The 27480-nt window shown below is 55.2% G+C and overlaps 1 protein-coding gene across 1 annotated transcript; it reads left to right on the top strand.

The window, feature by feature from the left end:
• The first annotated feature begins 525 nt into the window (after window positions 1-525).
• P2RX3 (purinergic receptor P2X 3) lies at window positions 526-27444 on the top strand. The gene is made up of 12 exons (XM_059405272.1): window positions 526-1109; window positions 8042-8177; window positions 8582-8653; window positions 8890-8953; window positions 9652-9745; window positions 10050-10127; window positions 10845-10986; window positions 11479-11615; window positions 23686-23779; window positions 24083-24148; window positions 24734-24811; window positions 25268-27444. Exons 1-12 carry the CDS (start codon window positions 991-993, stop codon window positions 25379-25381), a joined length of 1194 nt encoding a protein of 397 aa, XP_059261255.1. The 5' UTR covers window positions 526-990; the 3' UTR covers window positions 25382-27444.
• Window positions 27445-27480: the final 36 nt, after the last annotated feature.

Genomic DNA, 27480 nt, shown 5'->3' with positions numbered 1-27480 from the left:
GATTTTATTTATTTATTTCACAGAGATCACAAGCAGGCAGAGAGGCAGGCAGAGAGAGAGAGAGAGAGAGAGAGAGGAGGGAGCAGGCTCCCATGCTGAGCAGAGAGCCCGATGCGGGACTCGATCCCAGGACCCTGAGATCATGACCTGAGCCGAAGGCAGCGGCTTAACCCACTGAGCCACCCAGGCGCCCCCAAAGGCAGATTCTTAACTGACTGAGCCACCCAGGCGCCCCTAGGACAGAATATTGAAATTCAAGACTTCCCTGACCATCTGACTGAGTTATGCCCACTTGCTAACTGAGCCCTGGGATAAGAGGCGGCCGGCCGGAATGCTGTGCTGCTCCCTGACCTCAGCACTTCAACCTCTGGGAACTGGCTATTCTAGCACCGTCCCGTAACATGCATTCACCCGGATTCAGTAACTAGGGATTGAGCTCCCACTCAATTCTAGGATTGGAGGAAACGAAAGACAGAAACAGCCCCAGCCTTCCAGGAGCATGTTCTCCAACGAAGGATTCCGAGAAGTAAACTCCCAGGAAAACAAAGCTGGGGCACTGCAAGGGGTTTGAAGGAGAGCGTGAAAGCAGCTGGTGAGCCGGGATGGAGATGCAGCATCAGAGAACGGAACAGAAAGGGTAGACAGAGTGCAGATAAAACATGACTCCCAGAGGGCCCTCGCCGGTTGCATCCCAGGCAATCAGGAGCCGGGGATTGGAGACCCCACCCCTGCCGTGACATCACAGGGAAGTGGGGTGGAGACGAACAAAAAGGGGGTCCCCCGCCCTGGCCTTGGACTCTTGACAGCCCAGAGTGCCAAGGGTAGAGAGAGCCTGGGCACTGAGCAAGGGTTGCCTGACTTAAAAGAACAGGCTCCCCATTCCTCAAGCCTCCTCCAAGCTGTCCCCTCCAGGCTTTGATCTCTGTCTCCCTGTCCCTCCTGAGGCCACCACTGGGTCCCTTCTGAGTGACCCCTGAGTGCTCTTTCAGCATGAACTGCGTGTCAGATTTCTTCACCTACGAGACCACCAAGTCAGTGGTTGTGAAGAGCTGGACCATTGGGGTCATCAACCGGGCAGTCCAGCTTTTGATCATCTCCTACTTCGTGGGGTGAGTCCTGGGGCCCTTTGGGTCCTAGCAGGGGAGGGCTGCGGGGTGTCCCGTTAGGGTTGCTGTCCAGCCGCCTGACCTTCTCCTCTCTTCGAGGAGAAACAGTCTCTACCCTGGAGTGCAAGGACTGGATTCTGCCACCCCCATCAAGGATCTGGTCCCCACATTAGTTCCTTTCCCCAGTAAATCCTCTGGAGTCAGAGAGTGGTTTCTAGGCACACACCCCAAGGACTGGAATCCTTGCCCTGGTGCCAGCCTCCACCAGGAGAGGTCCCAAGTGACCATCCCCCCTCTCCCTTCTGTCCTGCTCCCCCAGAGAACAAACCACCCTCACATCTTCCCAGTCTCCTCAGCCAAAGCTTTGGGGTCTCACAAAGCTGAGGGAGCCCAGGAAAGGGGAAGGGAAGGCACGAGCCTGAGGGAGACAGCATGGGTCGATCAGGGCACGGCGGGGTGGGAAGGAGAGAACTGGACTGCTTCGGAACGAGGGATTCCCCTCCTGGCTTGCGGAGAGGATGAAAGAACGGGGCGAGGGGAGAAGCCCTTGCTCTCGGAGGGTAGGACAAAGCAAGGTGTCTGCTCCTTGGGAGGGGGCGGGGAGACACATGGGCACAAATAACTCGAGGGAAGAGGTGCTTAGGGGCAGGTGGGTTTTCTGACTTGATCCAGGGTCCCTCCTCATGAATCCAGAAGCATTCCCCTTTGCCAGAAAGCATAAATTCTCTACTGCTACCCGACTTTATACCATATAACCCATCCTGGGAGCTGCTTAAGAGCCAGTGGTCCGAACACCTCCTCTCAGCTCCCACCTTTAGAGGCATCCACCACTCCCCCCCCCCCCACACACACACACACGCACACACACGTGAATGCACCGAGGGCCAGGGAACAGACAATGGCTGGGGAGAAAACACAGGTTCCATCCTTCTTGTGGTCATTTACAGACACCGGTGGGTACCAGAAATGACAGGCAGCAACCCCTAGAGGTTTTCTTTCCCGGTGTGCCGTCTCCGTCTTGCCTGAGACGATGGCTCTGTGTACGAGAAACAGCAAGCCACTGACAACAGTCCTGAGTTAATTGAGTCAGTCAAAGAAGCCATCCGGTGTGCATGTGGGCTGGAGCTGCACGAGCGCAGGCCTCTTTGCCTGAAAGGTCAGAGGAGTGTGCGGAAGAGTGGGCAGGCGTGTGGATTAAGGGATTTTTTGCTTTGCGTGCTTTGTGGGAGCCAGAAGGACTCATTTCTGTGGCCGCTGTCGGCAAGGCTATACGTCCAGGGCTCCTCTCAGGGATATTAGAGAAAGCATTCCCGCTTTGGGGTAGGAAAACCGGCCTTGAAGCTTCCTTCCAACTTCTTCGAGGTTTTGTGAGCTACGATGTTTGCACACGCTCCACGTCCGCATCGGCAGAGGCTGGCTCAAAGCTGGTTTTTAAATATTCCACGTTCACATGTGTATGCGATGCCGTCGCTGTTTATAGCCGCTAGACAGTATGGTGGTCCAGGTGAGTCCAAAAGCTGCCTCAGCACATTCCTGCCTCTGCTGGCTCCAGGCAGCCTTCTGGTAGACAGCTCCTGGACCAGCCTGCTCTACTCTCCCACTGCCCCTGTCTCTCCCTCATCGTGATACGATCTGATGCTCTGACCCCCAGTGCTGGAGCCTGGCCTGCAGAAACAAGCATGAGAGGCTCTTTGGCGTCTTGATATCCAACCCCATCCATCTCTCAGCCTGACAGCTCCCCACGGAGCAGCAGCTTCCAGTTACATCCATGCAGTGTGTGGCCCAGCCCCCCGGCCTGAGCCCCATCTGTGAGCACATGAGCCCATGCACCATTAGGACTCCATGAATCCATTGTCTTTAATTTAGCAGAAATTTATAAAGCATTTCTTCATGCCAGGCATAGAACATGGGCAAAGCAGAGAGGGCCCTCAACCTCATGGAGCTTACGATGCAAGAGACGGACGTTAATCAATCTCCACAAACAAATGTAGAATTTCAACTGAGGCTCAAGACTTGAAGAAGAGGTGCACAGTGCTGGGAGAGCGGCTAGTATGGAGATTCCTGACCTGGTCCGGGAGCCAAGAGAAGGTTTTCCGGAGATAAGATGCCCAAGCCAAGATCTGAAGGTTGAGTGAGGGCAACCCAGGAGAAAAAAGGGAAGGAAGAGGCTTCAAGCCAGCTCTGCAAAGGGAAAGAGCCAGGCAAATGGGGACAAGAAAAGAAGGTCCCTATGGCTAGAGCAGAGGGAGCAAAGGCAAGAGTGGTTGTAAAATGGGGTCGGTCACACCCAGCCAGACCTCAGACACCCTCAGAGCTTTTGTTTTTACACACAGGGCCAATGGATGGGAAGTGTGTGTGTGTGTGTGTGTGTGTGTGTGTGTGTGTGTCTGGGGGCAGGGGCAGGGGGAGACAGACCATGAGATCTGAGTTGGGAAAATCACTCTGGCTAATTCACCAAGGGACCGGAGCAGGCAGGAGGGTAACCTGTTAATGGCGCAGTGCAGTCCTGTTGAGAGAGACAATGGTGGCCTGGACTCAGTAGAATTTGGAGGATTTTTAATGCTGTGATGTTAACATCTAACGAACGGTTGAATCTCTTCCGTAGTATCCCTGCGAGGCAGACCAGATGCAGTCTTAGAAGGCCACATGTAACAGGAGCCAACTGTTTCTCTCATGCGTTTACCGCAACACGGCCGCTCATTGTCTCCACATGTGCTCTCACCTCTGCGCCAGCCTCTGCTGCCTGTCTGGAGTTGACACCACTTCATGCCTGGTGTCCCCTACCCACCCAGGTGCAATGAGAGGCCAGTGGGGTTTCTCCCGTGGCTTTCCCAGGGCCCAGTGGCAATCCCCAGTCTCCTCTGTGCGATGGAACCTCCTAAGAGCCAGTCTCTTTAGGGGGTCCTATGGGGAGCTGCAGAGGACACAGGAGATCCTGGGGACTGAGTCTCCCCGAAGTGCTGGCTGTTGCACGGCCTGAGCTAGTTTGCAGAGCCTCCTGGAAGGAAGCCACCTCGCTGCGAACCGGCAGAGGGGCATTCCCACCGGTCTGATGCTCCGTCATCAGAAGCACCGGTGGCAGCTGATGGTGCCTCAGACCCCTCACAGCCCTGCTCTCCCCATCCCTTCCTCCCCCTGCAAGGCCTGATCCACAAACTCACTATCTGCACAGCTGGCCCGTGTGGTTCATAATAGTCAGCCTCCTTGTGGTTCTTTTTTGTTATTTATTTGAGAGTGGGGGTCAGAGAGAGAGAGCAGGGAGAGGACGAGAGGGAGAGGGACAAGCAGACTCCATGCTGAGTGCGCAGCCTGCTCCGGGGCTCAGTTCCCCGACCCTGAGAGCACAACCTGAGCAGAAATCTAGAGTCAGGTGCCCAACTGACAGAGCCACCTCAGTGCCTCAAGCCTCACTTTGACTCTTAGGAAGAAGCTCAACAAATACAATACACCTACCGGCTTAAACACGAGAGCTGCTCTAGTTGAAAGAGAAGGGCCCGGAATTCCACCTTCTTGGCCCACCGCCCCATCGTCTCAGCCCCGGGTGGCACCCTGAGGCACCCCGCGGGACACCAGGTGACGAGAGGATGGCGGGAAGACCTGTTGGAACCCCCATCTTCTAGGTGCAGAGAGGAGCGCCACTCTTGTCTCCCCCACCACGCCTCTCTGCAACCCCATGATGGGGAGACCGTGGAACAGGACCCTCTGGTTAGAAACCTCGCTGTGACCCAAATAGGAGTGGGGCTTGGACAAGTCACCATTCATCTCTAAGTCTCTAAGTATCTGGACAATGGGTTTAGGGATGCCTACCCCAGGGAGTTACACGGCAAGGAGAACGTGTCAAGTGCCTTGCCTGAAATGGGAGACTCGCTAATAGACGGCAACTATTACCATATCCTAGATCCCCCGGCACACCTCCCCCTTCCCCACCAAGCAGCTCACACCTTCCCAAGAGAGCCCTCTCCTCCTGGCTCGCGCAGCACAGACTCCCCACGCCCACTCCCCGGGCTCCTCCCTGACTCCATGGGGGTGGACAGAACAGACTCCCCACGCCCACTCCCCGAGCTCCTCCCTGACTCCATGGGGGTGGACACAAGGGTGCCAGGACGCTGCTCTGGTCTCCTTCCTGCACATCCCACCTGCCAAGGAGCTGCCACCCGCCTTCCGCTCTATAAATAATAAACCAGGAACATGAGAAAAAAAATAAGTCAGAGCGGCCGAGAAAATGCCAAGAATTGAAGGCTTAGTCCTGCCCCATCTCCTCAGCCCTGGCCTCTAGAGACAGACTCAGCCCTTCTGTTCTGGACATGAAGCATCCCCTTATTTTGAGCTGCACTGATGACGTCCTTGGGCCCCAAGGGGCCACAGAAATTCTTCCAGTTATTATTTAACTCAGAGAGAGAACTCTGAGGTGGCCTCTCCTACCCCCTGGCATAAGAAAGAGCCTTGAAGGAGGAGAAATGGGAGGAAATAGATAGGTTAATTGTTCTTCGAGCCCTAGGGCCTTTCCTCCTAAGACTTTCCCAAGGCTGCGGATGTTCCCCTTGGGACCGGCAGGGCCAGACGCACAGGGACCAGGATCCCGTTCAGGATGTGAGGTGGTTCTGAGCAGTCTGCCTGGGTGGGAACCCATCTACCCGCTTGGCAAGTTAGCACAGCACTCTGCACCTCTGTTTCCTTATCTGTAATATAAGGAGAACAACAAAGGAGTCTCACTGGGTCGGGATAAGGACCCAATGAACCCTTACCACACAGAGCACTCAAGTGGGATGTGTTGGTTAGATGATAATCATCTGAACCCTGCTTCTCATCGGCAAATGTTCCTGGACTTTAAGGATAGGGTAAGGGGCCTTAAGAAACCGTGTCATTAAGTCACCACTCAGAGATGTGTCCATTCTGTGGCCAGGCACACTGAGGCTCCAGAGGGCATGTTTCAACTCCCACTCTGGACAGAGGTGCACTGAGCTGGGAGCAGGGAGATCTGCGTCCTCAACCTCACTCCCTCCACGGTGCAGGGCCCCTGGCCGTGAGCTGGAAATACTCATTTGGACATAAGGTGGTGGATGAGATTTCTATGTGACCCAAACTTCCTTAGGAGACTTGATGAAACCTCTCCCCTTCTAAAAAAGAAAGAAGAAAAGTGCGGGAAAGGAAAGCACACAGGATCACAAACGTCCACGCATCCCCCACAGGCAGGGTGTTCCTAAGAGCCTTCTACAAGCCTGTGCCCCACTCCGAATGGTGCATTCCTCAGGACACTGCCTGCTATAAGGCAGCAACAATAAAACAGGGGACAGGTTAGGAGCTGTCTTGTCTGTCCGCCACCACCGGCTGTGACTCCACCCTTTCAGTCCTACTCAAGGGAGCTTTTGGAATTCAAGCGCAGGAGGGAAGCCCCACGATGAGGATAACTCCCAGCCCTCTCACTGAAAACTGAACAAAGAGTCTCTTGCAAATACCAGCCCGTGTGCACGTGAACATGAGGGGCATGTGCCCATCCCATAGGTCACTGTGACCTGTGTGACTGTCACACATGACCCAGGAGCTGTTCCCCTCTATGGGGACCTCAGAGGTCATCCAATCCAGATACCTCCCAACTGAATGCATCTCCTTGAGTCTTCCCAGGCATGTGGAACTCACCACCTCCCACAGCAGTCTGCTCTTGGACAACTTCTGTGGTTGGGAAACTCCCGGGCCTGAAGTCCCAACTCCCTCCTTATAAAGTCCTCAGGTCAGCTTCCCTGCACAGCACGTGCCCAGCTTTGTGTTCTCTGCACTACACAGTCTCCGGTTCCTTCCTTCCACTCATCCTCAACCTTGTGCCCTCCTGGTTAGCAGGCAGAAAGTGACCCTTGTCCAGCATTTCCAAAAGCACACTCCCCAATTCTAGAAGAGGTCACCAGTGTTTCTCCAACACTAAGAGTGTGTGCGGCATGTTCTGAACTCATCTGATGACCTTTTCTCGTCTGTACGATGGGGACAGCAACAGCATCTGCCCACCTGCGTGCTGTCTGGAACGGATAGGGCTGGTCACAGGCTGGAAGCCTGCTATGGAGGCGGGGAGTGGATGGAGCCTTGAGGACTGTGATGAGAAAGGCAGGCGCCTCACAGAACTGCAAAGGGAAGAGTTGCCTGCAGGCTCTTCTTGCTGCTGCGGGAGGCTGCCCTCGTCCAGGGAGGGAGGTGGGGGTGAAAGGAACAAAAGAGGCCCTCCCAGATTCTGGCCGCAGTACAGGTAAATGTCCACTGGGTGGCAGCACGCTCCAAGGAATAAGATTTTCAGCCTTTGCCTCCTACCTGCCCGGGAAAGGCTCAGCCCCTCCATTCCTCCTCCATCCTTCTCATCTGGCACCTGCACAGAGGGAGACTTCTCCAAGCACCCAGCTCCCAAATGCCTTCACCGACTTGTTTACTGAGCACCTACTATGTGCCGGCACTTAGGATATACCCATGAGCAAAGCCTGGGATGCTCTGGGTCAGAGGTTTAAGACCCTCTGCTCCTTCTCTTCCCAGTTGTCTGCCAAAGAGGTGGCCTCCCAGTCTGCGGGAATGATGATGCATTGGCAAAGGGGTGATGTCGCCCTCAAGGGGGTGAAAATTTGTTCTTGGGAGATGAAAAAAAATCGTACTCTTCTTATGTGTAAAACACAAATAAATACACATACAGTACATAAGCTGATAACTATAGTGTTAAAATTTCAGGTTGGGGGCGGGGGGAGGTAGGGGAAAAAGTCTACAAATGGTCCTGAAGCAGGAAAAGGGAAAGATGGGAACATACCACTCTAAGCCAACCCAGGGCAAGCCCTCTCACCTCCAGCACAGGCCTTCCCCAGGCCAGACACCCCATGCGGTCTAGAGTTGGGGAAGGAAACTTTCCCAGCGTCTGTCTGATGGGCCTAGACCCTCCTCTCTTGCTCTCCCCCTGTTCTCCTGCCCAGGTGGGTTTTCTTGCACGAGAAGGCTTACCAAGTGCGGGACACGGCCATTGAGTCCTCAGTCGTCACCAAGGTGAAGGGCTTTGGACGCTATGCCAACAGAGTCATGGACGTGTCTGATTATGTGACCCCACCCCAGGTATGGTCCCCCTATCCCAGGGCTACGTGTGGATGTCCAGTGATGGGGCAATGCAAGGAGCATGTTGATGGGATCCCCAAACCAGTGGTATCAGTGATCAGTGAAACCCCTCCCCAGCGGCAGGAGGAGGGCTGCCCTCCAGAGTGCAGCACTAGGCATCAGGATCCTTCTCAGGCTCTGCCACACTCATCCTGTGATCAACACAACACACAGAGGAGCAGGAGAAGCTACGTGGGTGGTTGGACTTGACTTGAGCCCACCTCTGCCCTTTATTAGCCCTGTGACCTTGGCCAGATCTCTTACCCCCCCACCTTAGTTTCCCCACCTGTAGAATGGGGATAACAGCAATGCCCACCTCACAGATTGGTACTGGTGCATTTTTTTCTCTCCCTTCTCCTACCAAGGGCACCTCTGTCTTTGTCATCATCACCAAGATGATAGTCACTGAAAACCAGATGCAAGGATTCTGCCCAGAGGTGAGGGGAGGGAGGCAGGCTGGATGAAGCAGGGCAAAAAGAAACCACTGGGGGTGGGGACCTATGGTAGGGAGGGGCGTGGGTGCACACAGAGGCTGGAGCTCCAGCCTTGGAGCCGTGTCTCAAGACCTCCGCCTTCCAAAGGCCCCTGGTTACGGGGAAGCACTGGGAGCCAGAGGGCTCATCCAGGGCCAGCGCAGGGTCCCACACCCACCTGCAGTCCTGTCTCCCCACAGAGCGAGGAGAAGTACCGCTGTGTATCAGACAGCCAGTGTGGGCCTCAGCGGTTCCCGGGCGGGGGTGAGTGCAGCCCTTCTCCACCCCCTCACAGCCCCAGGGTGTTCGTGGGACCCTGGAAGGTAGCACAGCCCCCATGGCGGACAGAGTGGGAGCTGGCCTGTTCCTTGTCATCCTTCCAGCACTTAAGGCCCTCCCTGTGTGCCAGACATGGCGGGGGGGCTGCCCCTGGAGAAGCTCACAGCCCAGGGACATGGTGACAGACAGGCGTGCATGAGGGAGCAAGTGCTGTCATGAGGGAACCACGGGCACTGGGGAAGGGAGAGGGATTGGTTCTAGGTAGGGGACCCCACATGGCCTCCTAGAGTCAGCGATGTTCTAGATGGACCCTAAAGGATGACAAGAAGTTGGCAGGATAGAGGGGCTTTTAAAAGGACATTCTAGGCAGAAAGAATAGCTACAGCAAAGACTTGGAGACCAGGAGGAGTACACTGTGCCCCGGGAACAAGAACAGGGCCTTTGGGGTGGCTGGGCCTGGAGGCGGTCACCTCCCTTTGGCTTGGTCTAGGGATTGGGAGGAGCAAAAGGCGAGAGCTCAGCAGGGTTCCTGTACCGCGGGTCCACCTCCCCTGCCCTTCCTGTTGGTCCCCTCCCCTGCGGGATCCCTAAACAGGGGGTGGTCCCTGAGGAGGCGTGGGGTGGGGATGAGGGAGAAGCCAAGGTCCAGGCAGGCACCCAACATATGTGGCTCCCCCTCTCAGGTATCCTTACGGGCCGCTGTGTGAACTACAGCTCTGTGCTCCGGACCTGTGAGATCCAGGGCTGGTGCCCCACCGAGGTGGACACAGTGGAAATGTGAGGACCCTGCCCCAGCTCTCCTTTGCCAATAGGGAGAGCTCTGCATCTCTGAGCCTGCAGAGGGTCTCAGAGGTACCCCTAGGAGTGTCCACTCCTGGCCTGGGAAGTGGCCTCAGGATGGCACCTTTCCCTACCTCACCGGCCACTCTCCTCCCCTGGCCCTCAGGCCCCAGAGAGGCCATGACCAGCTGCCTGGTGGGAAACAGCCACCAGAAAAGGTGGTCCCTGGGGCAAAAGCCCTATGTGTCTTTTCCCATTCCTCGTCCCCCAAAGCTAAGACTTTCTTGTTCTCCCTCCACAGGCCTGTCATGATGGAAGCCGAGAACTTCACTATTTTCATCAAGAACAGCATTCGCTTCCCCCTCTTCAACTTTGAGAAGTGAGTCCCAGCTCCCTCCCTAAAGAAGAAAGCGGGGGCACCCATCCTACCCTGCCAGCTCAGTTTCAGAGGGTGGAGAATCCTGTCCACATGGTTCCCCACACTTGCTCACCCTCTGCCCATCTCCCTGGGGCTCCCATTCCCAATCTCCCACCTGGCCTTGACCACCAAGTATTGGGTGGGCTCTGGGGCCAACCTCTCAGCCAGCCTCCCGCCTTGGGGCTCGGAACCCACGGATGGGAGTTCTGCTGGAGCCAGGTGAGGCACAAGTTCAGCCTGGGCCTGGAACCCTGATACCTCCAAAGATCAAGGCCCAAGAGCATTCTTTTTACCTCCCACGTCAAGCCCAAGCTGGGGTGTCCCTTTGCCACTAGTTAGGAGTTCATTGACTCCTTCACACGCCAAGTCCTCGGTGGGCATCAGGCATGGGCAAAGCACAATGCCAGGCACCACGGAGGTGCCGAGAGAACTTGGGCGCGACTCTTCCCCCCTGAGACCCCCAGCCTAGGAGCTGGGGGTATTAGATACCAACACACTCAACCCTGATATGGAGAGAGGGGCATAGAAGTCGCGGGGAAGATGCAAGAACAGAGGTGACAGAGCCCGCGAGCGTCCCAGACGTCGGGTCCCAGAGCGCGCTGCCCGGGCCGGGAAGGCTAGAGACCCCTGCGGGGCCTGTCTTCCCGCCAGCCCTGGCCTTGCTTCTCTCCTCCGCAGGGGAAACCTCCTTCCCAACCTGACAGCCAGAGACATGAAGACATGCCGCTTCCACCCCGACAAGGACCCCTTCTGCCCCATCTTGCGGGTGGGAGATGTGGTCAAGTTTGCAGGGCAGGATTTTGCCAAACTGGCCAGCACGGTGAGGACCTAACAAAGGACGGGGGACCCCTTGGGCAGGTGGAGGGTGGAAATACCCGGAGGGCAGAGCCGGGCTGGGCAGCAGCGCCACCTAGTGGAAGCACTCCAGACCTGCAACTGGCTCTGGGCCTCACCGTGGGCTCCTCCACCCCCGCCCCTCCTCCGGAGGGCCTGCCTCCCTCACCCTTCCCGCCAAGCCTGGTCTCCCGTTCCCACCGTCACACTTGACCTTAGAGCGCTGAAAAAGCCCGTACAATGGGAAAGTGGATCCTAGATTGCTGCTAAGGGACGCAGGACAAAAGCAGGATCTAGAGCCCCAAAGGTCCACACCCCTGACTGCCGTATGTTGTTTACTAAGGAATGTCTGTCTGCCAGATCGCTTCCCCTCCACCTAGAGAGTGGGAAGAACCACACGTCTGTGTGTCACGACCCGCAGCCCCCACCCTGGCAGGCGGTGGAGACAGCCCTCCTCATAGCTGGACCCTTCCCACAGGGTGGAGTCCTCGGCATTAAGATCGGCTGGGTGTGCGACCTGGACAGGGCCTGGGACCAGTGCATCCCCAAATACTCCTTCACCCGGCTGGACGGCGTTTCCGAGAAGAGCAGCGTCTCCCCAGGCTACAACTTCAGGTAATCCCCGGTTTCCTGGGGCCTTGGGAGGAGGAGGCAGGAGCTGTCCTGAAAAGTCACCCCTCCAGCAGCCATGCACATGGGGAAGAAAAGGCCCCACGCACCCCCATCAGGTGTTGGCTCAAAGTCAGGAAGCGCTTTCTGTCACCACCAGGAGACGGATAGGCCAGGTCCGCAGGCAGGGCACGTGACCAAGGTCTCCCAGTAGAGCGTGGGCTGTGATTCTGAGCCTTTCTTAGCTCGGGCTCGAAAGCCGTCATGTGCCCAAGAAACGCCCTGGCAGCGCTTCTCGGGTACCTGCATTATCTAAGGTTTCTTGATCCACAAAGCAAGGGCTATAGTGGGATCAGTTTACAAGATGGAAAGTTTGTCTTTCTGTTCATAACCAGGAAGTTCCATCTAGGTCACAAATCACAACTACCATGGTCACCAGTGCTTCCGCACCGGTCCAAGCAGGAGCTCGAGCTGATTTTTCAATATCATCTAGTTTCGATCCCCACTGGCCTTGAGCCATAAGGACTTTCCCCTGACAGCCCCTCCCATCACCCTTGTTTTGAAGAAAAGGAAGAGAAAACCCAGGGTTAACTGTCTGGAACCAGTTGAAGCTGACCAGCCCTTGACCTTCTCCTATCCTAATGTCCCCCCTCTAGGAAATGGCAATAGGACCATTATCTTGAGGATCCTGTTGGCCAAGGTGTGAAAAGCTTCAGCCCTCTGTTCTGTTTTGCCCTCGATTTTCCAAGACCCTGAGATTTCTGGGAGGGCTTTGAGGACGTACAACGGTGCTATACACTAAACAGGGGATGTTGGGTAAATAGGCAGGGATCAGGGGAAAAGTACACGTAAGAATATGTTTCAGTGACACATTCAAAGAATTGTTACTCAAACTTTCTAGGTGGTGGTGGTGGTTTCCAACAGAACGGCAGACGTAAGCAAAAAAAATAATCATTTCACCTTTTTCTTACCTTTATTTGTAGTTCGAAAAGTACATCTAAAACTTTATATTTAATAGTTTAAAATATATATGTATAGTCTCCGGAGAGGAGAATTTTTTAAAATTTGAAAGTGCTTTCATAATCAACTCCAAACTTTAAAAAACCATAGGAAACAACACATATTTTAAAGTAGGTTAAAAATACTGTTCGGCTCCCTGGCAGAAATCGGCATATTTACTCAGTGGGTACATCACAGAGAAATCAATACAAAGGATATTTGTATGGTGTCTTAAAATAGCAACATATTAATAAAATTCTCAGGATCTCAAATGCAAAGTTTTCATCTTCATAACTTCCCTGTGGCCAGTGGGAATTCTTCAATTTCCCAAATAACTTACTTGGCAGGAGAGCGTAGGAAGAATGTTAGCTACGAAGAAGCCCCCAACTACGGGTGCCACACAGATTTAGAAGAGGCTCTTTGATCTAAAGAAGCTACGGTGTGGGGTCCTCCACCTCCAGTTCCCAATCTTGGGCTTCAGCTGCCCCTCCACCCCGACTCCCCTTCCCGAAGTCCCCCCTCCCCCACCCCACACAGCAAAATGCGAGGTGGACTTGGTCATAAACTAGCTTAGGCTGTATTTGGGCAGACAGGTCCGAGGATCCCTGAGCCTAACCCCCAGGGGCTCATGGGAAGCTGTCCGAGAGGTGTGGACCCAGATAACTAACCCCTTCACCAAAGACTCCCAGGCCAGAGCAGGAAGGGGCAAACCTGCTCGTTTTGAACCCCCATGTAGTTTAAAAGAATTTCCAGAGCGCTGGCATGGAGAACTATCTGGCAGCCGTGACGAGAAGAGGGCTCCTCCCAAGGCCCCTCAGGTCCCTCCCCTGGGTGCCCACCCACCACCCTCGAATTGCCTTCAAGCTACTGGCACCACATGGAGCCCCGAGGCTGAGCTAAGTGCCCACGTTGGGGAGGCCACAGAGAATAAAGGTCACAGCCAGGTTTGGCACTGCTCTGTCTGATAACGGTAGAACTTCGGATCCCACAAATCTCCTGATCTGTGTGCACCATACTCATCACCCTGGGCACCGAGGGTTTCGTGTGCTTTGGCGTGTTGTTCCTTACCCGCTCTGTGAAGCAGATGCCACAATCCCCCCATTTCACAGACGAGAGAACAAAGACTTGGCGGAATCAAACAAGTTTCCCCAAGTCACACGGCCAGTAGGCGTGGGAGCCTGGACACAAACACATTTTCCTGGATGATTTCCATGCAGCCAGGAAGACTAGGGACATTCACATTTATGAATCCTCAAAAAAAAAAAAAAAAAAAAAAAAAGCCCATTTGGTTGATACTTTCATTGCTTAAAAACGAAGGACCTGCGGTCCACAGAGGTTAGAGGACTAGCAGCAGCTGGAGGCACAACTCAGGGTCTGGCTTTCTGTCCCCCAAACAAAATTGTCTGTTGCTCCCTCTCTAACAGAGGCCAGAGTTTTTCAAATGTCCTACTGTTGCCATTTGCTCTGGAGGAGATGCAGTCATTCAGCCAAGAGTCAGCCTTGTTTTAATCTGCACATTCAGGCAAGAGGCAGTAGAGATTCTCATTTCCATCACTAATTACTTCTGCAGCTCCTTTCCAAATGCCCCTCCCCTTGCTTCTTACAGCTCTTGGCCCGGAGGATCAGAGATTTAGAGAATTTGCAGCCACTGAGGACCCCTGGGGTACCCCTAGGCTGAGGTGACTGTTCCACCACTGAGGAAGCAGAAAGTTCAGAGGGGATGTGACTTGCCCAGGGTTACAAGGGTATCATGAGGAGCCTTCAAGGTCAGCTACATGTACATGTAGCTACAGCTCTAGCTACATCAGTCTCGCTGTGACATGGCCCCAGACATGGGGCCCCCTTCGCAAGATGGTCGGTCTCTCATTGACAGCTCCAGTGATTGGAAAGGTGACCTTGTGTTGAGTTAGAATGTGAGTCCCTTCAACTTTTACCCAGATTACCTAATGCCGTCCACCTAAATTAATCTTTATTTGTGTGATCTCCTGAAACTGCCTTCTGTCCCTCCCTGAAACTTGGTGGAAACGTTTTGGTTTTACTCCTCTCTCTATTCCATATGGCTAACCCTCCAGGAGCCACTTTAATCCGGTACTTTTCTGAAGCCTCCTACCAAGCCCATTGAGAGTGTGGCATGGGTGGGTCTGTCCAGATTAAAATAAGAACTGGCGAGAGTCAGCAGGACCCCAGGAGCAGGGGCTGTAGACAAGGGCCAGGTTCTCGCCTCACAGGGAGGCCCTCCGTTCGCTGGAGCAGGATTTTAACCAGGGACCGACCTCCCCCAAGGCGCAGGGATCAGGCAGTGGTGCGTGTGAACACAAGTATTGTGTCTTTGAGCGAGCAGGTGTGTTTGTTAGGGGAAGAATGTGAATCTGTGGGAGAGTGTGTAAGTGTGGCGTGTGCCTGAGTGGGGAGTGTGTGAGTGTGTGTGTGTGTGTGTGTGTGTGTGTGTGAGGGTGTTGGTGAATGTATTTGAGAGCATTTGCGTATATGGGGGGAGATGGTACAAAGATTAAAAATACTGTAGCAGTCAGGGTCCCAGCAGGAAACAGATGGCACATGCAGAATGGGTAATGTGAGGAGAGTTTAATAAGGGGACTGTTTCAAAGGTGTGGGCAGGGTGTAGGGAAACCATGAAGGATAGCGCAGGGCCGGGGACCACAACGGGACCCAGGTGACTGCCCAGGTCTGAAGGGCAGAGGGCAGGAAGCAATTCCTAGAACCCAAAGACACGCTGTGGGGACAGGAGCTGTGACTCGGCCAAGCCACCAGCGGAGGCAGCCTGGGGCAGGGTGGGGAAGGCAGACACGTGAACCCAGGGATCTCCTCCATGAACACTCAGAGGTCTCTAACCCTTGTATCCCCTGGGTGAATTCACGGACCAAATGCCCACTAAGATGCAGATATCCATCCACATGAGCGGTTTTGTAGGCATTTTTCTTTGCTTTAAAAAAGCCAACTTATTTCTACAAGTAAGATATAAAAACATCCTCCGAGTAATAAATCCAAGCGATCCTGAAACATAGGAGGGATGATGTGGAGACGCCCTCTCCTTCCTCCAGTCTCTCTCCCCTTACAGGAAGTTAGCATCTTGGACAGTCTGGCGGGCTTCCCTCCAGTGCTTTTTTTCTCTGCATTTCTGAGGCATAAAACTCCGGGGCTCTGAAGATCTTTAAAAGCCCATCCCCAGACCTCAGGTTGAGAGCCCATGGAGTTAGGTTTGCAAAGCCTTTCGCGCCTATTTTGACAGGATTCACAGCTCACGCCCACGCCCCCGTAGTAGGCTCGGGGAAGACAGAGATGTGCCCAGGATTACACAGCTTAAGTAAGAGGGACACGGGGACTCAAACCCAGGGACCCGATCGATCTGTAGCCATTGCTTCCGGCATACCTTCCACCGTCACATCGTTTGCAACCACATCGTTTGCAAGCAAGCGGGAGAGACAGGCCCAGCCGTGATGGCGGGAACGACAGGGCAGAAGCAAAACCGGTGCATTTAGTGACATCAGATCCGTGTTTCTCCTCCGAGCCCTCCGAACCAAGCCCAAGGCAGCTTTGCTACGAAAAGGCAAGGCAGCTTTGGATTTCCTGTCTTGGTGTCTGGGACAAAAAACGCTCGTTCAGCTGCTAGATGTTCCTCATGCTGGAGGTGTTTCTAGTGACGGTTTCGTGTTGGAAATGTACCCACAGCAGCTTTCCTGGAGCTCGGAAATTTGGCGCCTTCCCTGCTTCCATGCAGAAACGTGCAGATCAGCAAGATCTTAGGCCAATTGAATGAGACGGAATCGAAAGTGCGCCCTTGGCTTTGAGCATTCTTTCTGCAATCTGGGTTTTTCTCCTTCCAAAAGCCATAGAATATGTGTTTTTAAAAGCAGCCACTTTCCATCATCTCCACAGAGACACTCGAAGGCCCCTGTGATGGGGGTAGATTTTGCCTGCCTTCGCCATGATCCGTTTTCCTCTTTGTTTAGGTTCAAGAGGGAGGAGAGGCCATCAGAGCGATCCCGAATTTATACAGACTTTTATAATTTTCAGGTCTAGCCTGGCCCCACGACAACCAATTCTGTTGGTAGGAAACAGCAGCTAACCCTCATCGAACACGTCCCAGTGAGCCAGGCAGGTGCTCTTTGCAGATTATCTCATCGACTCCAAAGAGAGAGAATTTTATAGCTGGAAACCTAACATTCAGAGGTTTCATTATCTGTCCAAGACCACACAGCAAATAGTGCTGGCCTGGAATTTCCAATTCCCGCAACCTCCAAGCATGTGCTGGTAACCACGGGTATCCTGTAGGACCAGTAGGGTTATCCCCATTTTACAGACAAGGAAACTGAGGCCAAAAAGGTTACTCCCAGGAGCAAACAGCTAGCCCTCTGGCGCTCAGCTACCTCTTTCAGCTCCATGTACATTGATCCTTCCCTGCCTCATTCAAGATCAACTAATAGCAATATTTATAAAAAGATCAACCACCAGTCATTGCTTAAGTGCCTGCCCCTGGAGCTGAAGAGGTTCCCAGAACGTGCGTAAGTAAATATGGCTCGGGGTCTTGTCTAAGGGAAGGCATCCCAGCCTGCTCCAAGGATGTTGCCCCACCCCCACACAGTGAGTCTGCCAGGAGATATTTTCCTATCAGTATAAAATCAACTGTAAAAGTCTATTTCAGCTGGCAAAATCCCTTCTCACCAGGCAAAAGCTTCGCGGAGAACACCACTTCCTTCACTCAGACGACTCAGATTCCAGGCCCAAGTTTTCCCTCACGAGTCCGACCCAGATCCTGCAAGTTTGTTGCTATTTTTCCTGTAACAGTTACGTGTCCTTGCTTTAGGAAGGAATTTCCATCACTCTATGGGATCGTTTCTAAACAGATGTCTGAGAGCTTCCAAGGGGTTCGTACATCGTGATAAAAACCTTCTCCCTTCAGCAAACGTTTATCGACTGCCGACTCCTGCAAATGTCAGCCCAGCACCGAGAAGCGCTCCTGCGGGCCAGAGCCACCCAAGGCTGAAACTGGGCTGCTCCGACAGGCAGCGAGTTTCCTCTCTCTGGGGGGGTCCAGGCAGTGGCAGCGAAACTCTTGTGGCTAACGAGGGGAGGGCTCTGAAGACGCCTTCCGATGCCAGATTCCGTCAGGCTTTGTGGCTGAGACAAACACGAGGGAGACTAGTTCCTGTGATCACGTGGAAATGATAAACCTGAACCCAAGAACAAAATATTTATGCAAAAAAATATTTCGTGCTGGAGCAAGCCGAGAAAAAATAATTATTCATCTTAAGATGAAGCAAAAGTGAAGCGGAGAGAGCCCGGGCTGCGGGGCAGGAGGCTGTGTCTCGGGCCTCGCCGCACATGCTCAGTGTGATTTTCAGCAGCTCTCAGCCCCTCCATGGGCCTCAGTTTCCTCCTCTGTGAAATGGGCTGTTTCGAGGTGATAAGTTCCCTTCAAGCTCTGAAAGTCTGAATGAGTGCAGGCAGGTGCCTGGGGAAGGTGCTGGCAGGGGCCGTTGAGGCGTGCGCTCTTATTTACAGACCCGTCACGTCCGAACAAAGCTTGCACACTGCCTGGCGCAAGCACACCTGACAAGTGATTTATTATGGTAATTGATGTTTGTACTTCCCCATTCTTTATCTTTTGCTGCTCGGGGCCCAAGAGATCACGTGCACGTGCACGCAGACACACACACACACACAAGTGTCTCAGCCTTGTCAGGTCTCCGCTTGTTGGATTCTGGGCTGTGCTGGGCTTGTCCTGTCTGGTCTCCGCACAGGTATCTCTGGGAGGGTCCCCATGGGCGCGCCCCTCTCTCCGCGGGGGTTTTGAAGAAACTCGCCCAAAAAGGGAGCTGAGACACTCAGAGCCTAACGGAGCAGGAAGCCACCCCCAGCCCTGCAGCCCCAGCAGGAGGAACGGGAGCCTGGCCGAGAGCTGAGATCCCTGACAGGAGACACAGTGGGCCACATACCCACCATCTTCCCGCCCTCGGGCTCCTCCAGTGCCCCCATTCCCCAAGGCCCCCCATTAACCAGAGAGGAAGGGAGGCAGGTCAGCCATGGAGAGTGGTGGGCACACCAGGGACTGTCTGGCTTCCTTCCACCGCTGCTGTCAGCCAAGCCCGCGGCAGCTCAGCTGTTTTCCCAGGCATCAGCTCTTGCCTGCTCACCGAGGCCTCCCTTGAGTCTGCTTCTGGCTCGTCTCTCGGGAGAGGGGCAGGGGTGGGCATTGGTGTTCAGATCCCAGCTAGGCCCCTGGCAGGCCCAGGAGCTTTTAGAGCCACCAGCCAGGCTTCTCTCCAGCCTGAGGAACACCATATGACGTGCACTGAAAACTCTGAGCTTCACAGCCAGCAGCTCACGGAATCCTCCGTCACAAGCCCACCACTCTGGCTAGTTCCCTCGTTTCACATCTGGGGAGACCGAGGCTCAGGCAGACGAAGGACTTTCCCTCGGCTTACATGAGCTCATTCGGAGCCACGGTTCAAGCCCTAGACTGTCCCATTCCAAAGCCCCTCCACCAACAGCAGCTCCACGAGCGAGCGGTCGATGTGAGGCCTGAATGAAGGAACAGGTGTTCGAGCCTCCAGCCTAGCGCTCAGCATGGGGTAAGCGCGGCCCACAGATTCTCTCTCTGCTCTTCGAGCCCCGATTCCCCTCCCCAGATCCCACCCAGCCACCTGCCCGATCGGAATGTTTTCTGCCTGATGCTTCCACCTTACACTGGCTCCGCCTGAAGAATGGGAGAATTTAGAGAAGGAGGAAATCCAGAGGCCAATGTTGGTGCTAAACTCATTCTGGGAGATGTCAGGAATCCACTGCTGCCTTCAAGAAAGCAGTTACCCTGCCCGTGACTGCCCCAGGGAGGCCCTCGGGCAAAGGCAGTGAGATCTGGAGCACGGTCAGTGGTGCAAACTGTAGAGTGCGGTCTGCTGCAGGTACCAGGCGAGAGGCCTGGGTCCTGTAGGGGCCAGAAAGGTAACACGGGATTCCACAGCCTCCGCCCACACTGATAAAGGGCTCTGGAGAAAAAGGAAACACCTGATTCACCATGTTTGCCCATTTCTGTGGTGTAAATACAGCCCCAGGTCAATTTCAAGCTACAGGCGTGAGGTCGCAGAATGTGGAGCTGGGACGCGATGCGGGCAGCGTCTCTCCTGCCCCGAGCAGTGGACCCAGCCTTCTCCACCCGTCCCTGTCCTCCAGCCCACCAAGCTCCTGCAGCTTCTTCAGGGACACCATGTTCTTCCCCAGCACAGGGCTCATGGGCCCCACAGCCTGGAAAGCGGCCCCCACCTCTGGCCTTCGCACCTTTCAACCCTCCATCCCTCAGGCCTCAGTTCCAACGGCGCTTTACAGGAAGCCTTCCTTGGCTCACAGCCTCGGTCAGACGGTCTTCAGTACTTATGCTCTTCGAACGGTGCTCTGTCCTCTCCCGCCCTGACATCAGACTTTAGCTAGTATGGGGGTGTGTTGTTATTAATATTTCTCTCCCTCAGGTGAGAGCAGACCTTGCCAAGGTGTCAGTGGGGCCTAGCACAGTGCCTGGCGTAGGGTAGGTGTGCTCTGAGTACCTGCTGGGCCCTGGTGGATGAGTAGGAGTTTTCAAGGCAGGAAGGGAAGGAGAGAGGGAACAGCATGGGCCCAGGCAAGAAGTCCGTGTCTGCAGGGTGTGCTCAGGAAACCCGAGAAAGCAGGCGGTGTGGTGTGGCTGGCACTTCTTGCCAACAGGCAAGGAAGGGGGACTGGGCCGGGCTGCGTGCCGGTGGTGGTGTTCTCGCCAACCACGTTTCTCAGCCAAGAAAACCAAAGCTGGAGAGGTAGGAATCGGGGGATTTGGGAGAAGTCAGGGCTGGCCAGGATGTCCTTCCACGCATGCCCTTTTCAGAGGAGGAGGCTGGGGGATCCTTCCCACACTCCATGGCTCTAATGTTCTCCTCTGAGCCAAGGACACTAGGTGTCGAGACCCGCCTTGCCAATCCAAAAGGGATCCCAGCTGGAGAACTGAAAGGAATCAGCCACGACCTAACAGAAATCAGGCAACAAAAAAACAGTCTAGAATGCTGGCTCACAGTGTGAACTCTGGCACTGGACTCCCTGAATTTGAATCCCAAGTTTGGAACTGACTGTTGGGTTTGCAGACCTTAGACAAATTGCTTAAGCTGTGTTATCCTGGTTCCTCATCTGTAGAAGGGGAAGAACAAGAGAAAGCAACTCCATGGAGCTGGGTCTTAAAAGAGATGGTAAGTGTAAAAAGCACGTGGTACAGTGCTGAGCACATAGTAGGTGCTCAGTGTGTGCCTTCCCTCCCTGAGCACTGTTCTTCCTCCTCCCTCCCTCCCAGGAGGAGAACCAGTCCCTGCCAACCCTCCTGTGAGGGTGGGTGGTTGGTGAGATAATGATCTTATCATATTTATTGCCTCTTGGAAGGCAGGTGCTGGAGAAAAACCAAGTCCGCTTTGGTTTTTCTCCCTGTTCCTTCACATTCTTCCCCAAGATAAATTTAGCCAGCCTTCGCTTTGAACACGGTGCCCAGGGTGCTGACTTTTTGTTCTCTGAGTCGATGTGAGAGCATTCTTCATGGCTGCAGCCCCAGGCTGGAATGCAGACTTCGGGAGCACAGCCCTAGCCCCTACCCTGCCCCAAACACCTGTGACAGTCTCACCACCACCCCCGACCCTCCCGGTCCCCGAGGACATAGGGTGCCACATCTCCCAGACAGGGAACCTGAGCTCTCCAGTGACGTGAACAGAACGCAGAATACAGAAGGACTTGGAGATCTGTCTCCTTTCCAGCCACCCGGAGCTCAGAGGCAACGAGTTCAGGGTTAAGAGCAGAGCCTGGAATCCAGCTCTGGCCAGTTACCTTCTCCTCCCTCTCCCCACCTGTAGAATGGGTCCCCTGATGGTGCAGCCCAACCCACTCCATTCTGCTGGGTCTGGGAAGCCCTCTGCTGCTGCCATCCAGACCATAACCTACCACAGCTTTAAAGTTGGCCCAGCCCCTCGCCTCTCCCCTTATCCTCCAGCTCTTCGGTTCTTTGGCTTAAGTAGCTGGGCTTCCTTCAGTCTTCTTCCTAGGGCCCATTTTTACTCTGGGACTCGGTCTCAAGAAGATCATCCTGCCTTCTCTGCCTCCCTCTTTGGCTGCAAAGTCTGTAAGACGCACCTTCCCAGGTCAGGCTCCCTGGGGGGACACTTTCCCTCACTGACTAGCTTTCAGGCTTACTCTTCAGCCTGGGACAGCAGGTGCACCGTGTGGGCACACATGCTCCAGCCATGCCCAGGCACAGGCAGGCAGGAAAACATGCAGCCCGGACTCCTTCCTGACCCTGTTAAACTTTTCTTCTGTTCTGACCCTCCGATGGCCTGTGGATGCCTCCCACTGCGGAGCCCACCGGGAACCGGAGGGCAGGGAGCTTGATGGAGGCAGGGTCTGCAGACCAGGCTCCCAGGCCCTGCAGAGAATAGGTGTGGAGGAACAGCCAGAACACTAGGATTGCGACAGTGTCTGTCTTAAAGGGTGGGTCTTGGTGTTTACCCCTCTCACTAACAGACCCACGGAGGGGTGCATGAGCACCCCCATGTCATAGACATGAACAGAGATGCTGTTCTGAGTCACATGAAAAGGGTAGAACCAGGATTCAGACTCCTTTCTTCCTGGCTGCAGAGTTCTGCTCAGCCAGAGCAGACAGTGGCTGACATTGTATGAGTTTCGATGACTCTTCTCCAAAATGACCTTGCTCCCATGCCTGTGACCCCTCTGCTGTCTGTGCCCTTGAGCCGAGCATTTCCCTCTCCCTGCCCGAATGCAAATAGCCCTGGGAGGGCTGTCACAGTCACGGACACCTGCGGGGAAGGAGATGCCGCTCTCTGTGGGAGAGGCCTGGGAATCCGGGCATCGGAAACACTGAAGGGGAGACAGCTGGCACCAAATAAGAGCCACGTCAACCCCACAGAGTTATGGGGCCTTCTGAGCCCTTTCACCCCATCATCTCACTTAACCCTTGCCATGCTCTGGGATCCTGGCGTCAGGAGCCCGTGTCACCGCCGCAGGTCCAATGTGGTCTCAAGACATTACACTTCGCTGATTAGTCTAGAGTTTTGCCTATGATGGGCAGGGCGGTAGGGGGCATGCACTGGCTTCAGACAGACACCATTTGCACTCTTAGTGCTTGTGAAGCCACAGGCAGTCCCTTCCCCACCCCTTCCCCAGACACCTTCACAGTGAGGTGCTCATGCCCCCACTTTGAAGATGATCATTCTTACCTGTCCCCCACACGGTTCCTGGCACCCAGCATCCCAGGCAGAGAAGGGGTAGAGGATATAATCTCGGGCAACTCTAGCATTAGTCTCAGCCCCTGGGTGACCCTGGACTAGTCTCTTAACCTCCTCAGAGCCTCGCTTGAAAAATAGAGCAATCACATCCCTATCCCGCAAGGCTTTTAAAAACCGCTCTATAAATGTATTTCTTCAACAATAGTAACAGCCAACAGCAGCAAGCTTTCCCTGGGTGCTTACTGTGTTCCAGGCACTGTTGTAGACCCCTGGGGTGTGTGCTTTCGCTCAATTCTCACAGCACCCCTGTGAAGCAGGACTTCCATATTATTCCCAGTCATAAAAGCGGAAACTGAATCTCAGAGAGGTTTAGTTACTGGCCCAAGGTTGCACAACTGGTAAGTGGCAGAGCCAGGCTTTGAACCCAAGTACGCTGAAAAGCCTGTGGCGGCGGGGGGGGGGGGGGACCATCTGCAGGAACTTAAGCCCAGGGATACCCAAACAAATAAAACCAAAGAAGCCTGGAGTCCAGCAAGACTCAGACTTTTGTACAACTAGAATCATCTAGGGAAATTGCTTAAAAGGCAGAGTCCTGGGCTCCAGGCGCAGAGATGCAGGTGGGGCTGGGAAGCTGCCTTGGTATCAAGGCCCCAGGATGACTGCGCAGAGGGTCAGCTAACCACACAGGGAGGACGGCGGCTGGTGTCCAGCAAACCAGTGGTGAGATGCTCAGTGAGTGAGAGTTGTAGGCTCCAGAGGACCCCGACACTTCAGGGAGGAGCCCACAGTGGGACCCACTTTCTACCTCTGGTTTCCAGGTTTGCCAAGTACTACAAGATGGAGAATGGCAGTGAGTACCGCACACTCCTCAAGGCTTTCGGCATCCGCTTTGACGTGCTGGTGTACGGGAATGTGAGTCCTTGCGCCGGGCAGATGGGGGGAGGGCAGGGAAGGAAACCCAGACCAGTCTTGGGCCCTCAAGAGCCTCCTCCCAGAGGTTGGGAGGGGGCAAGGTCCTGCCACTGACCAGCTCTGAGAGCCTCCGTGAGTCACATGTGTAGTCTCTTCACTGCTACGGTCAAGGGTTGGGGCCTCCTGGTCGACCCAGAGCCCTCCGCTCCACCATCTCTCTGGCTGGGGGTCCTCCTTCAGCCTCAAGCCTCAGGACCTCGTGCTGGGCTCTCTGCCCACCCGCCTTGGTCTTTTCGCTTGCAGGCTGGCAAGTTTAACATCATCCCCACCATCATCAGCTCTGTGGCCGCCTTCACCTCCGTGGGAGTGGTGAGTTCAGCCCTTTCCGCCTCAGACAGGAGGCCTGTCAAGGTGGGGCTCCAGCTGGGGGTCGGGGTGGGGGAGCAGCCCAGGTATGATGCCCTGCTTCTGCCTAGAATGGAAAGTCCAACCTCTGGCCAGGTGCCTCAGTCTCCCTCACCGCCTCCCTGCTGGAACACCTCCAGTCACAGAGAGCTCCCTACCTCCCGCAGCAGCCTCCCCGGCTGCGGGAGTTTCCACCTGGTACCAAGTTCCTGCTCCCCCACCAAGAAGGTGAAGGAGAGGACTCCAGGGTTCCACAGACCAAAGGAACCGAGCCCTGCTCCCGGGGACTTCCACCCCCTCACCCTCTGCTTCTCCCACCAAGTCCTCTGTCTGCATCTTGGTCTGTGGTCACTGCCAAGAGCTGAGAGGTAGGTGGGTGATGAAGGCATCCTGCAAAGCCCCGGGACTGTTTTTCCAAATGGAAACATCAGTCAGGTGTCTTTGGAGGACTCGCCCAACCCTTGGCCTGCCGTCTGCCTGAGGGCAGTCCTCCGCACTGCCCAGCCTGCTGCTTCCTGCTACACTGAGCCCGCCCTGCCTCTCCTCCAGGGGACTGTCCTCTGTGACATCATCCTGCTCAACTTCCTCAAGGGGGCCGACCAGTACAAAGCCAAGAAGTTTGAGGAGGTGAGCTGGAGGGGAGAGGTGGGGAGGCATGAGAGGTAGAGAGACAGGGCAGGGACTAGCTGGGCACCCCTAGACCCCAGGGACTCTCAGTGGCTCCCCCTTCTGGGGGCTTCTTAAGGGGATTCATGAGGCCTCGGCACAAATTGGGGCTCCCGAAGAGAGGGAGTTGGCCAAGAATGCAGGGCGGTCTGTGGGTCATCACTGCTGATGGCCTGATCCACTCACTGTCCCCTCTCCATTGCTGGGGCAGGACAAATTCTGCCATGGGTTAGCTCAGGTTTCGGTTGGCCTGTGAGGTTCGTGGTTGTTCAGACTGTTGGGATCACACAGTCGTGCTGGAGCTCCCTGAGAACGGGGCCCCGAGCCTCCACTGCTGCATCTGCCAAGCAGAGTCCCATGGCAGGGGGAGTCTTGCCCACAGCTAGAGCACGATAACACGAGCCCTTCCACCTGCAGGTGGACGAGACGACACTGAAGGTCACTGCCTCGGCCAACCCAGAGTGCTCCAGCGACCAGACCACCGAGGAGAAGCAGTCCACAGATTCGGGGGCCTACTCCATTGGCCACTAAGGCCTCTGCCAGGGCCCCAAGCTCATCCATGGGCTCCAGGCCTGCCAATAGGGCACCGCACCTGGACCAGGAGGGATGGAAAGGGGAGGGGCTTTCATTTCTGCGGCTCACCCCAGGAAGCCATGCTGGACCCAGGTGTCTGGGCCTCCCAGTGTTCTGGCAGACAGGTAGTACCCCCTGCTAAGACCTCCATCTCCCTTCACCCCTTGCCTTGCCCCTGTCCGCCTCCCAGAACCCCCAGGGCAGCAGCCCCTGAGTTGTCCCCCTTCTGAAGAGTAGAGAACATAATAGTAATAGCAAGTGGCCACAAGGCATTGCCAAATGCCGGGCAGGGTCACACACATTATCTCATTTAACACTTAGAGTCATCCTATGAGGTAGTTATTAGTTTCCCTGTTTTGAAGGTACACTGAGGCCCCGAGAGACGGAGTCATTTGCCCAAGGCCACAGAGCCAAGAAGCAAGAGGATTGGGAGTCGAACCCAGATCGAACTCCATCACCCACACCCCACAAGAGAAGGGTGAACTCCCAGGGGGTGGCCGCCTCTGCTGTTTCAGCCTCCCCCATGGTGATCAGGATTAGGTTTTGCTTAATGAAGAGTGAGCCCCACGCTTTCAGCAGGAACTCAGGCCCCGGTGTAGGGAAGACCAGTTAGACAGAGATGCGGGTGGACCTGGCTTGGGTGGATCCCCAGTTCAGAAGGAAACAGGAGGCACGACTTTGCTCTGTACCCAGCCAGGGCTCTCTCTCTGGGACCCCCATAATCACACACATTGGGACTCCCCCCCGCCAGCAGTGGAATTAGGTACCCCCCAGGGTGGGGCATGATTCCCAGACCCAGTCCCTTGTCTCAGCGGGCCATGCTCCTTTATGATGCTGGTGAACAGGCTCCAGGGAGGCCCGAGGCCCTGGGAGCAGCGGCTAGCGAGGCCGCCCCCCCTAACAGGATCCTAATGGGCGGTCAGCCTTCAAAGGCTAGAAACTCTCTTGTCCCCCTCCCCTGTTTACAGATAAGCAGACTGAGGCCAGAGAGGGGAAATGTCGGGTCACACAGTTAGTGGCCAAATGAGAACCCAGGTGTCTTGGCAAGAACAAGGGGCCAGAGAGGCCACTGGGGGATCCTCTAGTCCACTCACACCTCTGTCAGCCTGGCGCCCCCTCCCCTTGCTGGGCTCTCCCCCTGTGAGAGGCAGAGCTGGAGCAGACCCAGATCTTCGGAAGCCTGAAGCATATACAGTCTGGGGCATCATCTCAAAATAATACAAAATTAGGGATTAGAAGGGGCTCGTGCATGAGGGCGGCCCTGAAGGACGAGTTTCATTAGCCCCACAGTCCATCACCTCTGGAAAAGTTGGAGTGCAGGCATGACCATGTGCCCTGAGCAAGGAGGTGCCAGGAGATGGAGGGCTGCTCCCTCTGCAGAAGGTGCAGGGAGATGGCGGGGAGGGGCAGGGGCGGCTTTGGGAGTCATTTGGAAGGGACTACATTGGGAGCAGTGGGCTGACCCCAGTGATTCCCCACTCTGGGGAAGAAGGGGTCAGATCCCATCACGGGAGGCCTGTCACCCCTTCCCTGCTCGGCCTTCACCCCCACCGCATCCTCAGGCTGGTGGGATCGCACTTCCCCAGGAGTGGCCTCCGGCATCAGGCAATGTCCAGAGATCTGACCAGCAGAGACATCAGTAGAGGCCTTGTTCTGCACCCGGGAGACCCACAGGCATCCCAGCAGGAGTCGCAGGGATGTTCCCTGCAGAGGAGACCGAGGCAACCGTGTCCTCTTCCTCCAGACGGGTGTGGTCCTCCCGCACCTGCGGCAGCCACTCCGCCGGGCCCCCCCTGCAGGAGTGTGAACTCCGGACAGCGAGCCTGCCGTGCGAGCCACGGGAACCCAAGCCACAGCCTCTGGGGGCCAGATTGTCTGGGCCCTGCTGCATCGTGGTGGACTTGGCACCGTCCCCAACGCGACCACATGCCAATCCTGCTGGGGTTGCCGGGGCTTGTCACTAATCCTGCTGGATAGAAAAAGAAGTTTGAACTGGAGCGCATACTCACTCCTAGCAGTCATTGTGTCTGTAATCACTCAGCATAAAAGCTAACACT

This window comes from Mustela nigripes, chromosome 1 (genome assembly GCF_022355385.1).
Source record: "Mustela nigripes isolate SB6536 chromosome 1, MUSNIG.SB6536, whole genome shotgun sequence".
NCBI lineage: Eukaryota > Metazoa > Chordata > Mammalia > Carnivora > Mustelidae > Mustela > Mustela nigripes.
Note: the sequence above shows the minus strand (reverse complement) of the source record. Positions and strands in the feature narration are given on the sequence as shown.

Bases quoted from the DNA above. Each gene is read 5' to 3' on its own strand.
- P2RX3 (XM_059405272.1), top strand. From the start codon at position 991: ATGAACTGCGTGTCAGATTTCTTCACCTACGAGACCACCAAGTCAGTG. The intron at 1,110-8,041 runs GTGAGTCCTGGG...TCTCCTGCCCAG, and splicing joins ATCATCTCCTACTTCGTGGG to GTGGGTTTTCTTGCACGAGA. The intron at 9,746-10,049 runs GTGAGGACCCTG...CTCCCTCCACAG, and splicing joins GAGGTGGACACAGTGGAAAT to GCCTGTCATGATGGAAGCCG.